Consider the following 14,383-nt stretch of genomic DNA (forward strand, 5'->3'; position numbering starts at 1 on the left):
GTGACAGGACCTTGGGATGCTTCTGGACAGAACCACACAGGTGGTGCACAGGTTTGCCATGACCACAGGAGCCTCACTTGCTTCAGCAATCACCTCCTTTAGGGCAGGGCAACAGAGACTAATTGAACCTGACCCTCAGGCTTCTACTCCAAAAACTGGGGAGCAGACCCCACCCGACTGGGCGGTGACAGCCACAGAGCAAAGAGGAAGCCCTGCCTCACATCCAGCACAGACTCTAGACACCAGTCACATGCTCTGTCAAGGAAATAACGACGAGTACTCTTAGGAAGGACATGACTGGCATCCAAAACCAGCCCTCACACCAAAAATACTGGACACAGTCTACACAGGGACACTCCCACATAAAAACACCCCTTTAAGACCACAGTAGATAACTGTTTTTCCTAAATTCAGAGAGACAGAGAAGGTTTAGTAAAATGAAAAAACAGAGGAACTACTCCCAATTTAAAAAAACAAGAGAAATCCCCTGAAAGAACAAATAATAAAATAGACCTCACCAGTCTACAGACCCTAAGTTCAAAATGGAAATAGTAAAAGCAGGGACTTCCCTGGTGGCGCAGTGGTTAAGAATCTGCCTGCCAATGCAGGGGACACAGGTTCAATCCCTGGTCCAGGAAGATCCCACATGCCACAGAGCAACTAAGTCCGTTAGCCGCAACTCCTGAGCCTGCACTCTAGAGCCCATGAGCCACAACTACTGAGCCCACGTGCCACAACTACTGAAGTCTGCACACCTACAGCCCGTGTTCCACAACAAGAGAAGCCACCATAATGAGAAGCCCACGCACTGTAATGAAGAGTAGCCCCTGCTTGCTGCAACTAGAGAAAGCCCGTGAGCAGCAACGAAGACCCAACACAGCCAAAAATAAATAAATAAACACATAATTTTAAATAAATAAAGAAATAAATAAAAGCAGATAAAAATAATAAAAATAAAGATCACTATAACAAGGAACCAGAAGTTTTATAAAGATGAACCAATCAAAATTAGACAATTCAATTGCCGGTATGAAAACCAATCTAGAAGCAATGAATAGCACACTAAATGACACAGAAGGACAAATAAGTGATCTGGAAGATAGAATAATGGAAACTACCCAATCAAAATAGCAGACAGAAAGACAAAAGAAAAAAATGAAAGCACCACAATGAAGAGTAGCCCCCACTCGCTGCAACTAGAGACAGCCCTGATGCAGCAACAAAGAGCCAATGCAGCCAAAAAAAATTTTTTTTAATTTAAAAATAAGTAAATAAATAAAAATTTTTAAAAAATGAAAGCAACAGACGAGATCTATGGGATACTATAAAGCACTCCAACCTACACATAATAGGGATTCCAAAAGGAGAAGAGAGAGAGAGAGATAGAAGGGGATCAAAAATGTATTTGAAGAAATTATGGCTGAAAACTTCCCAAGCCCAAAGAAGGAAACAGATATCAAGGTACAGGAAGCATAGAGGGTCCCAAACAAGATGAACCCAAACAGACCCACACCAAGACATATCATAATTAAAACAGCAAAAGGTAAAGATAAAGAGAGGATTCTAAAGGCAGCAAGAGAAAAACAAAAAGTCAGTTACAAGGGAACTCCCATAAAGCCAGAAGGGAGTAGCACAATATACTCAAGCCCTGAAAGGGGAAAATCCTGCAACCTAGGATACTCTACCCTGCAAGATTATCATTTAAAATAGAAAGAGAAAGAATATCTCAGACAAGCAAAATTAAAAGAATTCAGCAATACTAAACCTACCCTAAAAGAAATATTGAAGGGTCTTCTCTAAATAGAAAAGAAGCAAGACTCTATGGGAAAGGGAAAATCACAGTAGGAAAGGCAAATATATAAAAGGACTGAAAATCATTTAAATAAGCCAGTACATAGATTAAAAAACAATCAAAGAAATTTTGTAAAAGCAATGGTAACTACAATTAACAGCAAAAGGATAAGCATGAAGATGTAAAACAGGACACCAAAATCACAACATGTTGGGGAGGGAAGAATTAAAATGTAGAGCTTTTAGAATGTGTTTGAACTTGTATGATTATCAGCTTAAAGCAATTAGATATAGTTATGGGTCAACATACCATACTTTTGATATGGTAACTACATATCAAAAACCTACAATAGATTCACAAAAACAAAAAGAAAGGAACTCAAGGGAATTCCCTGGCGGTCCAGTGGTTAGGACTCTGTGCTTTCACTGCCAAGCGCACAGGTTCAATCCTTGGCTGGGGAGCTAAGTATCCTGCAAGCCACGCAGCATGGCAAACAAAAAAAGGAACTCAAGCATACTACAAAAGAAAATAATCAAGCCACAAAAGGAAAAACAAAAAGAAGAAATTAACAAAGAAAAACTATAAAATAACCCCTGGAAAACAAAGATTAAAATGGAAAAAAGTGCATACTAATAAATAATTACTTTAAATGTCAATGGACTAAATGCTCCAATCAAAAGACACAGAGTGGCAGACTGGATTAAAAAACCAAGAACCTACAATATGCTGCCTGAGAGACTCACTTCAGGGTGAAAGACACAGACTGAAAATGAGGGGATCGAAAAAGATATTTCATGCAAATGGAAATGACAAGAAAGTGGGGTAGCAATACTCCTATCAGACAAAATAGACTTTAAAACAAAGGCCATAAAGAAAAAGGACACTATATAATGATAAAAGGATCAATACAGAAGAGGATATTACACTCGTCAACATATATGCACCCAATACAGGAGCACCTAAATATATAAAATGAATACTAACAGATGTAAAGGGAGAAACGGACAATAATACAATAATTGCAGGAGACTTTAACACCCCACTGACATCAATGGACAGATCATCCAGATAGAAAATCAATAAGGTAACAGAGGTCCTAAATGACACAACAGACCAGTTGGACTTAATTGAAATATGGGACACTACATTAAAAAAAAAAACAGAATACACATGCATTCAAGCATGCATGGAACGTTCTCTAGGATAGACCACATACTAGGTCACAAAACAAGCCTCAACAAATTTAAGCAGATAGAAATTACCTCAAGCATCTTTTCTGACCACAATGGTATGAAACTAGAAATGCACCACAGTGAGAAAAATGGGAAAAGAACAAACACATGGAAACTAAAGAACATGCTACAGAAAAACCAATGGGTCAACAATGAAATCAAAGAAGGAATCAGAAAATACCTCGAGGCAAAAGATAATAACAACCACTGGGATGCCACAAAAGCAGTTCTAAGAGGGAAGTTCGTAGCAATACAGGCCTTCCTCGTGAAACAAGAAAAATCTCAAATAAACAACCTAAACTACCACCTAAAAGAATTAGAAAAAGAAGAACAAACAAAACCCAAAGTCTGCAGAAGGAAGGAAATAAAATAGAGATTTAAAAAAAAAAAAAGAAAAGATCAATAAAACTAAGAGCTGGTTTTTTGAAAACATAAACAAAATTAACAAACCTTTAGCCAAGCTTACCCAGAAAAAAGGACCCAAATAAACAAAATACGAAATGAAAGAGGAGAAATAACAACCAATATCACAGAAATACAAAAAATCATAAGAGAATACTATGAACAGTTATATGCCAACAAATTGAAAAACCTAGAAGAAATGGACAAGTTTCTAGAAACATACAGCCTACCAAAAGTGAGTTAAGAAGAAACAGATTATTTGAACAGACCGATCACTAGAAGTGAAATAGAATATGTAATTAAAAAACTCCCTGCAAACAAGAGTCCAGGACTGACTGCTTCACTGGGGAATTCTATCAAACATACAAAGAACTTATATATTTATACCAAACCTTCTCAAACTATTCCAAAAGACTGAAGAGGTGGGAACACTCCCAAAGATATTCTATGAAGCCATCAGTAGCCTGATTGATACCAACACCAGACAAAGACACTACAAAAAAAAGAAAATTACAGGTCAATACCTTTGATGAATATAGACAAAAATTTTCAATAAAATATCAGCAAACCAAATCCAGCAATATTTAAAAAGGATCATACACCATGATCATGCTGGATTCATTCCAGGGTCACAAGGATGGTTCAACATAGGCAAATCAATCAATGTGATATACACCACATTAACAAAAGGAAAGACAAAAAGCACATGAGCAAGCATCTCAATAGATGCACAAAAAGCATTTGACAAAATTCAACATCCATTCATGTTAAAAGCTCTCGCCAAAGTGGGTAGAGAGGGAACATATCTCAACATAATAAAAGCCCTTTATGACAAACCCACAGCCAACATAATACTCAGTGGTGAAAAGCTGAAAGCCTTCCTGCTAAATTCAGGAACAAAGATGCCCACTCTCACCACTTCTTTTCAACGTAGTATTGGACATCCCAGCCTCAGCAATCAGAAAAGAAAAAGAAATAAAAGGTATCCAAATTAGAAGGGAAGAAGTAACACTGTCACTATTTGCATATGACATGATACTCTATATAGAGAACTCTGAAGTCTCCACACAAGAACTAATAAATGAATTCTGCAAGGTAACAGGATATAAAATTAATATACAGAAATCTGTTACATTTTTTTACACTAACAATAAAATACCACAAAGAGAAAGTTAAAAAAAAATTTTTTAATTGTGTCAAAAAAACAAAAAACAAAGCCTAGGAATAAACTTAACCAAGGTGAAAGACCTATGCACTGAAAACTATAAAACACTGATAAAGGAAACTGAAGATGATTCAAAGAAATGAAAAGATACCTTATGCCCTTGGATTGGAAGACATAATACTGTTAAAATAGCCATACTACCCAAAGCAATCTACAGATTTAACACAACCCCTATCAAAACACTCGTGACAGTTTTCACAGAACTAGAACAAATAATCCTAAAATTTATATGGAACCACAAAAGACCCAGAATTGCCAAAGCAATCCTGAGAAAAAGGAACAAAGCTGAAGGTACAACCCTTCCAAACTTCAGACTATACTACAAAACTACAGTAATCCAAACACGGTGGTATTGGCACAAAAACAGACATATGAAACAGAATACAGAGTCCAAAAATAAACCCATGCACCTACAGTCAATTAATCTATGACTTCAGACTATACTACAAAACTACAGTTATCAAAACACTATGGTACTGGCACAAAAACAGACAGATCCATGGAACAGAATAGAGAGCCCGGAAATAAACCCACACACCTATGGTCAATTAATCTTAGACAAAGGAGGCAAGACTATACAATGGAGAAAAGAGTCTCTTCAGCAAATGGTGTTGGGAAAGCTGGACAGCCACATGTAAATCAATAAATTAGAACACTCCCTTACGCCATATGAAAAAATAAACTCAAAATGGTTTAAAGGCCTAAATATAAGACATGACACCACAAAACTCCTAGAAGAGAACATAGGCAAAATGTTCTTAGACATAAATCATAGCAATATTTTCTTAGATCAGTCTCCCAAAGCAAAGGAAATAAAAGCAAAAATAAACAAATGAGACATAATCAAAATGTAAAAGCTTTTGCACAGCAAAGGAAACCATCAACAAAATGAAAAGACAACATATGGAACAGGAGAAAATATTTGTAAATGATGCGACTGACAAGAGGTTAATATCCAAAATACACAAACAGCTCATACAACTCAATATTGAAAAAGCAAACAACCTAATCAAAAAATGGGCAGAAGACCTAAATAGACATTTCCCCAAAGACATACAGATGGTCAACAGCCACACGAAAAGATGCTCAACATTGCTAATTATTGAAGAAATGCAAATCAAAACCAAATGAGATATCACCTCACACCGGTCAGAATGGCTATCATCAAAATGTCTACAAATAATAAATACTGGAGAGGGTGTGGAGAAAAGGGAACCCTTTTGCACTTTTGGTGGGAATGTAAATTGGTGCAGCCACTACAGAAAATTTTCCTTTAAAAACTAAAAATAGTGCTACCATATGATCCAGCAATCCCACTCCTTGGTATATTTCTGGAAAAAAGAAAAACTCGAATTTGGAAAGATACATGCACCCCAATGTTCACAGCAGCACTATTTACAACAGCCAAGACATGGAAACAACTGAAGTGCCCATGAACAGACAACTGGCTTAGGAAGATGTGGTGTATATGTACAAATACATATATATACACACACACATGTATGTACATACATACATACACACACAATGGAATATTACTCAGACACAATAAAGAATGAAATACTGCCATTTGCAGCAACATGGATGAACCTAGAGAATATTATACTTAGTAAAGTCAGACAGAGAAAGGTGACTATCATATGGTATCGTTTATATGCTGAATCTAAAAAAAAAGATACAAATGAATCTATATACAAAACAGAAACAGACTCACAGACATAGAAAACAAACGTATGGTTACCAAAGAGGAGAGGAAGTGGGGGAAGGATAAATTAGGAGTATGGAATTAACAGACAGAAACTACTATACATAAAATAGATAAGCAACAAGGATTTACTGCACAGCACAGGGAATTATGTTCAATATCTTGTAATAACCTATATTGGAAAACAATCTGGAAAAAATACATATATATAAAACTGAATCACTATGCTGTACACCTGAAACTAACACAATTTTATAAATTAACTATACTTTAATTAAAAAACTATACACTTAAAAATGGTTAAGATGATAAATTTTGTTATGGCTTTTTTACATCAATTAAAAAAAAAAAGCATTAAACAAATCTGACCTAGTTGGTGCAGAAGTAGCTAAACCAGAACTAGAAATGTAAAATAGTGCAGGTACTTTAGAAAATGGTTGGGCTGTTTCCTAAAATTTCAAACACAGATTTACCAAACAACACAGCAGTTTTACTCCTAGGTATCTACCCAAGATAAATAAAAACATATGTCCACGCATATGCTGGGGGCTGTAGGTAGGAATGGGAGTGACTGCAGATAGGCATGAGATTTCTTTTTGTGGTGATGGAAATGTTCTAAATTAGATAGTAGTGATAGTTGCATAACTGTAAGTTTCCTAAAAATCAAGCGGAAATAGAAAGAAAGAAATCTACTTGCCAAGAATTATAGGAACCATACACTCACACCTTTTAGCTTTTATCCCACACTCAGCAGTCTTCAGCCTCCCACAAATCTCACCTTTTCTAACCGCTCCGGACTTGGCATTGGCAATCTCTGCCGCTTAGCCTCCTGTTCTAGAGTTAGGAGCATGTTTCTTTCTTTCAGGAGAACATACCTATATCAAAAAACAGAGCTTGTAATGCTATTCTGTGCTTATATTAATTGTGATTTTTTGACATCAAAATTAATGATCTGTACTCAAAAGTCCTTTAGAATAATCCTTTATATAGAGCTACATCTATTCTTACTCATTTGTTCAATAAATTTTCCATGTGTCACATACTGCATTAAGTAAGGTAAGTGCTAGAAGAGTTACAAAAAAGCATAAAATGTAGTCCCTACATTCCAAGTGGAGAGAGAAGATGGAAGATAAATAACACTTATTCAGTTCCTGTTATACGCCAGGCAATGTGCTAAATAAGCACATCATATACATTTATTTCACTGAATTCTCACAACAATTCTGAAGTTGGAACTATTTACACATTCTAAATGAAGAAACTAAAGCTGAGAGAAGTAAGGTTTCGGGGGGCACATGGCTAATTCAAGATTCAAATCCTGAACTCCCTGGGTGGAAAACCCATTCTATTTTTAGCCCACTATGCTCCCTCCACAACTGAAATGTGGTGTGGTATACTCAGTGGTATAGACAACAACTACCAGGAGAATTAAGTGGGAGAAATGAGACATTCCTTCTGGCTAAGATGATCAACGAAAGCTTCATAGAGATGGGATATGTTAGGCTGGAAAGGAAACCAAAGCAAACACAATCAAATCACTGAAATCAAAACACTGAAGTGGTAAAGCTCAAGTGTGAGTGACTTTTGTGAATAAATATGTTTGATTGAGAATCAGAGCTGGAAGAAAGTAAAGGAAATAAATGTAGAGGGCAAAGAAAATGAAACAAAGGAATTGGGGTACTTTTTGGTATGGAAGAAGACAATTTTGGGGGAAGGAGTGGCAGAAGATAAATTATTTGGCTTTAGCCAGGATGAATATTGAAACTGCCTTAACTATCCCTTTACCAATAACCAACAGTAAACGTGCTTTAAAACAACGTATTTTTTACCATGAATCTGTGCTGTTTTAAACATAACACTTCTGACACCAAATGAGGGGTTTTTCTCTCCTGACAGTAACATGTTGTCTTTTCCAACATAACTTTTCCAACTCCCTGGCACTAACTACCTGAAGTCAGAGCCAGATTCCACAAATTTAAGTGTTCAGTCCCACAAGAAAGACTGCCCCCCACTTCAGATGCCAACAGCAATTTCCAGGCCTCCCACATATCTGACTGACCAGCTACAAACTGGGGGTTCCAACAACCCTGTCCATGGGTTTGATAATTTGATAGAATAGCTCACAGAATTCAGGAAAGCACTTTACTCTCTTACTGGTTTATTATAAAGGATACAACTCAGAAACAGCCAGATGGAAGAGATGCACAGGACAAGATATGGGGAAGGGGTGCAAAGCTTCCATGCCTTCTCAAGGCACACCACCCTCCCAGAACTTCCATGTACTTACCAACTTGGAAGCTCTCCAAACCTAGCTGTTTAGGGTTTATTACGGAGGTGTCATGATGCAAGCATGACTGATTACATCACTGGCCACTGGCGACTGAACTCGATCTCTAGTCCCTCTCCCTCCCCAAAAGTGGGGGTGGCGGTGAGGCTGAATGCTCCATCCGCTAATCACACCTTGGCCTTTCTGGCAATCAGCCTCTATCCTGAAGCTACACAACAATACCCCCCAGCCCCCACCCCCAAGAGCTGCCTGATTAGAAGACACTCATATCACTCAGGCAATTCCAAGGGATTTAGGAGCTGTGTGTTAAGTGATCAGAGACAAAGACAAAATATATATTTCTTATTGTATCACATAAAGAAGCCTGTAATACTAGTGGTTTTATAAGCATTTTACAGTTCTTTAATCTGCCATGAAAGATAACCCTTTAAATCAACCCTTTAAATCAAAGATAACCCATTTAAATCAAACTTTAAATGCCTACTACAGTGCCTGGACAAATAGTAATTATGAGTGAAGGGAGCTTGGTGAAAGAACAACAAGATGGGTAAGAAGTGGTATGCACTACTCCATTTAGACCAGCCAACTGTCACCATGTAAAAATGCAGGTTCAGTGTTGCAACATCACAGGTCTGATTATTCAAGAGGAGCCAGAAATCCTTATTTTTGTGCGAAACTTCCCAATTTTTAAAACACAGTGCAGCCCAAACAAACATAGCTCTGGGCTAAATATAGTCGATTAATGTGGGGGGATAGGGGGGTCAAAAGGTACAAATTCCCAGTTATAAACGGAAAAAGTCATGGGGATGTTATGTACGGCAATGGTGACTATAGTCAGTAATACTGTACTGCATATTTGAAAGTACCTCAGAGAATGGATCTTGAAAATTCTCACCACAAGGAAAAAAACTTTTTGTAACTATGTATGGTGACAGATATTAACTGGACTTATTGTGATCATTTTACAATATATACAAATATTGAACCATTACATTGCACATCTGAAACTAATACAATGTTACGTCAATTATACTTCAATTTATATATGTATATATACAACGCAAATCTGTCCTAAATCCTCTCAATTCTTTCTAATTCATCAGGAGTATCTGCCAGAAAAATCTACCCAAATTTCCAATTAAGTGCACCCTCCAATACTCTTCCTCAAAGCAAATAAGCTAAAGCTTCCAGACCATGCAAAAGGTAATAAAAAGGAAGAAGGCCTAAATGTGACCAACTCATCCCCATTTTGCTTTATTAGTTTCCTGAAATTCTTAGTATAAAAGTGGTAGTATGACTGGTAGCAGTTACAGTAAAATTTCTAAACTCCCAACTATTTAAGAACTCTGATACATCTGTCATAATGTAATTTAACCTCTGTAGTACTTATAAAAATTTTAATGATCTTATATATCACCAACAGTACTATAAATCACTTTACTTAATTTCTTAAATCAGATAAAGTTTATACCTCATTATTATACTATAACTGCTTCAAACACTTAGATGTTAATGTACTCAGTATACTTACCAAAGTTTATGTAAATCTTCATTACTTTTGTTCCTTAATTGCTGACAGGTCCATGAAGCTCCTATTAAAATGATAAATTCATAACATGAAATAATTTTCTAGCTACATGCCCTTTGGCAAATTACTTAACCTCTCTAACCTCTCTAAACCTGTTTCCTTATCTGTAAAATGTGTAATAGCTTTATTATATTATAGTACAATATATAATTAGGATTTAATTGTGATTAAATTAGATAACACATAGGAAAATATTAGTAATGTGACTGGCAATAGCATTCAAAAAATGTTAGTATTAGTATAGAATGTACCTTCACAGTCTAATGTCAAAATACTTAATATCATTATAAATTTTCAATTATCTCTAAAAAAATGAAATGTAAAACAAACCCCAAACCTCACTTTAGTTAATTTCAACCTACTCCTCTTCTAAACCTTTTGCCAACCTTCCAAGGAACAGTTAACTCTACTATTATACTGTCCTTCTAATCTTCTCTAATAGACATTCCCAAAGGAAATCAAAAAGGAAACACTTAAGTAATTCCCAAACTGAATAAATAATCCCAAAATGACAGAAGGTTCAATAAAATTATTTAATATAGTCAACCCAAATATCTCACCAGATTTCACTTTTTCTTCCCCCCAGTTCTTTGGGTCATCAAAAAATTCTTCCAGTCCTCTCCTAGACAATGTGGTATGAAGTAATCTACACTGGTGAAAAGATGTGACATTTGGTGTATTCTTAGTCAACAGACTAAGAGAAAACCTGCAACTGAACATATATAAACAAGTGATTCAAGTTTCACAACATTTGGATTTTATAAGCAATAAACAGAATCATTTCCTCATCTACAATGTCAAAAAATCAACTTGGGGTTTCTGCCCAAGAAATGATAAACTCATAAAATGCTTTAGAAATTATTTTTAACATGCCATTATATATGTTGCTATCCTGTAACTTCAGAGCCAATGTATTGACATAATTATATATATATTTTTTTAAAGGTATTTTTAAAAATTTATTTATTTAATTTATTTATTTTTGGCTGCGTTGGGTCTTTGTTGCTGTGCACGGGCCTTCTCTAGTTGCGGTGAGCGGGGGCCACTCTTCGTTGCGGTGCACGGGCTTCCCATTGAGGTGGCCTCTCCTGTTGCAGAGCACGGGCTCCAGGCGCCCAGGCCTCAGGAGTTGTGGCTCGCAGGCTCGGGAGTGCAGGCCCAGAAGTTGTGGCGCACGAGCTGAGTTGCTCCACGGCATGTGGGATCTTCCCGGACCAGGGTTCGAACCCGTGTCCCCTGCCTTGGCAGGCAGATTCCCAACCACTGTGCCACCAGGGAAGCCCGACATAATTATATTTTAAGGTAACATTTTTAGGTCCTTCATGTGCGGCTAGTGGGCATATAAGCAGATAAAAACATTCTGAACTTTAATTTCACAACACATCAGAGACCCCAATGCTTCCTCCTTTAACCTAGTAATTCCACTGAATTTAGACATTTCAACTAAAGAAATTATCAGAGGGACTCCCCTGGTGGCACAGTGGTTAAGACTCCAAGCTCCCAATGCAGGGGGCCTGGGTCTGGGAACTAGTTCCCACATGCATGCTGCAACTAAGAGTTCGCATGCCACAACCAAGGAACCCACATGCTGCAACTAAGGAGCCCTCGAGCCACAATTAAGGAGCCTGCCTGCCACAACTAAGGCTTGATGCAACCAAATAAATAAAAAATAAATAATTTTTTTTTAAAAAAAGACAAATCATCATAGATGGGAATTGATAAATCAAAGTGTCTATTGTGATCATTTTGTAATATATAAACATATCGAATCACTATGTTATACACCTGAAACTAATATAATATTGTAAGTCAATTGTACTTTTAAAAAGTCTATTAAAGGGGGCTTCCCTGGTGGCGCAGTGGTTGAGAGTCTGCCTGCCAATGCAGGGGACACAGGTTCGAGCCCTGGTCTGGGAAGATCCCACATGCTGCGGAGCAACTGGGCCCGTGAGCCACAACTACTGAGCCTGCGCGTCTGGAGCCTGTGCTCCGCAACAAGAGAGGCCGCAATAGTGAGAGGCCCGCGCACCGCGATGAAGAGTGGCCCCCGCTTGCCACAACTAGAGAAAGCCCTCGCACAGAAACGAAGACCCAACACAGCCAAATAAATAAATAAATGAATAATAATTTAAAAAAAAAAGTCTATTAAAGCATTATATATGATATCAAAAAGCTGATAATAATGTAAATGTGCAACTGGGGAATGGTTAAAAACATTATTGTGCATCTGTATGATAATCTATTATGCAGTCATCTAAAAGTCATGTTTATAAAGAATATTTAATGACCTGGAGAAATAACTTAAAATACAATAATGAAGTGTATAACAAGTGTTGTATTCCTACCAAGAAAAATTTAATGTGAATCTAATCATGAGGAAACAATCAGACAAATCCAAATGAAGGAATATTCTAAAAAGGCTGACCTTATAAAAAATGTCAGTATCATGAAAGAGAAAAAAAGGAACCATTCTGGATTAAAGAAGACTAATGATACATGACAATTAACAGGATAAATGTTCATTGACTGGACTCTGAATTAAAAATTAAGAAAGAAAAAAAAAAATTCCCCAGTGTGATCATTGTAGTATTGTGGTTAAGATAGTGTTCTTGTTCTTAGGAGATATATGCTGAAGTGCCATGATGTTTGCAATTCTGACATGCCTCAAATAGTTCAGAAAAATAAAGGCATGGATATAAAAAGTATAGAAAATGTGACAAAATGCTGAGGATTGGTTAACATAGGTGAAGAGTATATGGTTATTCTTTGTACTACTCTTACAACTTTCCTTTTGGCTTGAAATTTTTTAAAATAAAAAGTTGGAAAACAAGGGTAGAACATAAAAATGCATATACGTAAATATTATCCTGATTTTATTTTAAAATTTCATGTATGTCTATATACTCAAAGTTAAAAAGAATAGAAGAAAATCTGTTTATCTCTGAATGGTAAAACCATAGTTGATGTTTACTTTCTTCTTCAAAGCACTTTACCCTATTTTCCAAAGTGTCTGTAAATGAACAGATATTTATTCAACAGTAATGATAAAAATCCAAAAAATTTTTTAAGGAAAAACGATGATGAGATGGAAGAGACGATTGATTCAAGTTTGCTACTTTTCCAGTTACAACCCCTGAACCTCTGCAAAAAACAAACCAAAAAAATTGCTTATCTCTGAGGTTAATGTTAAGTTCACTGTATCTGAGAGATGCCCAATAAATGCGCTGGATTCAAGAGCACATACATTACTTCCTTTTTTAAAAAAAATGACATACCCAACTACTTGTAAAATTTAACTCATTAAAAACAAACGCTAATAAAAGGGAGGAAATCGTACACCACAACGTCAAAAATGATCGGTCTGTCCAGAAGACAAGCGGTCTTCCTAGAAATAATAACCAACACGTGTAGGATATTCTTTTCTCACACTTGCAGGGCGGCTTTCTGTTCATTTGGCTACTTTCATTTATTCACTCAACATTTACTGAACAATCTCTTTTTGACAAACTCTGGGAGTACACCCTCCCACCCCTTTTTTAATCCATCCAAACCTGACACAGCCTTCAGTTCCACAGCCAAAAGCTCTTCAGTGAAGTTTTTCCCAACTCACCCAGCCGAACAGGATGCTTCCGTACCTCTAGGTTTAGTTCAACAAATACTGGTTTTCTACAGACCCCACGAACTGCCTGGTCCACAGTAGGTGGCAACAAAATGTTTGAGGAAAATACAGAAATGTCGCAGGTGAGGGACTTCTCCAAGGTCCCTCACTCCTCACGGAGGTGGGTTCGGGCCCAGCCATCCCAGCGGCCTTTCCATCCCTAAGCGTTTCTCAGCATCTCGGCAACCAAACAAGATCCAAAGTTGGAGAAATGGACAGACCTACTCCTCACATCACTTACCTTGTGCTAGCAGGGGCCTGAGGACTTATTAACGACCTGGAAGCCTTCAAGGCCGCCGAGACTCTTCGGCACAAGACAGCCAAACTGGCGGCAGCCATTTTTCCGCATAAGTAAGCAAACCGCATTTCCGGCAACAATGATGTCACTTCCGGCGTCTCACGCCGACCGGATGACGAGAACAGGAATTGGCTTTGCCCTCACTCAACGTGGCCACCTTCCGGCTTCGCCCTCGTTGGGAAATTGGCTCTCTCGG

The 14,383-nt window shown here is 37.2% G+C and overlaps 1 protein-coding gene across 2 annotated transcripts in view; it reads right to left on the reverse strand.

Moving 5' to 3' along the window:
* MRPL47 (mitochondrial ribosomal protein L47) overlaps positions 1-14,282 on the reverse strand; it is a 24,406-nt gene extending 10,124 nt beyond the window's left edge. The window contains exons 1-4 of one of the 2 annotated variants that reach the window (XM_036850420.1): positions 14,131-14,282; positions 10,792-10,943; positions 10,175-10,235; positions 7,135-7,231 (exon numbers count right to left, since the gene is read on the reverse strand). In XM_036850420.1, the coding sequence (XP_036706315.1) occupies positions 7,135-7,231; positions 10,175-10,235; positions 10,792-10,943; positions 14,131-14,255 (435 nt within the window). In that variant the 5' untranslated portion in view covers positions 14,256-14,282. The remainder of the gene's footprint in view (positions 1-7,134; positions 7,232-10,174; positions 10,236-10,791; positions 10,944-14,130) is intronic. The other variant, XM_036850421.1, reaches the window with a different exon arrangement.
* Between the last annotated feature and the right edge of the window lie 101 nt (positions 14,283-14,383).

Source organism: Balaenoptera musculus, chromosome 4 (genome assembly GCF_009873245.2).
Source record: "Balaenoptera musculus isolate JJ_BM4_2016_0621 chromosome 4, mBalMus1.pri.v3, whole genome shotgun sequence".
Lineage (NCBI taxonomy): Eukaryota > Metazoa > Chordata > Mammalia > Artiodactyla > Balaenopteridae > Balaenoptera > Balaenoptera musculus.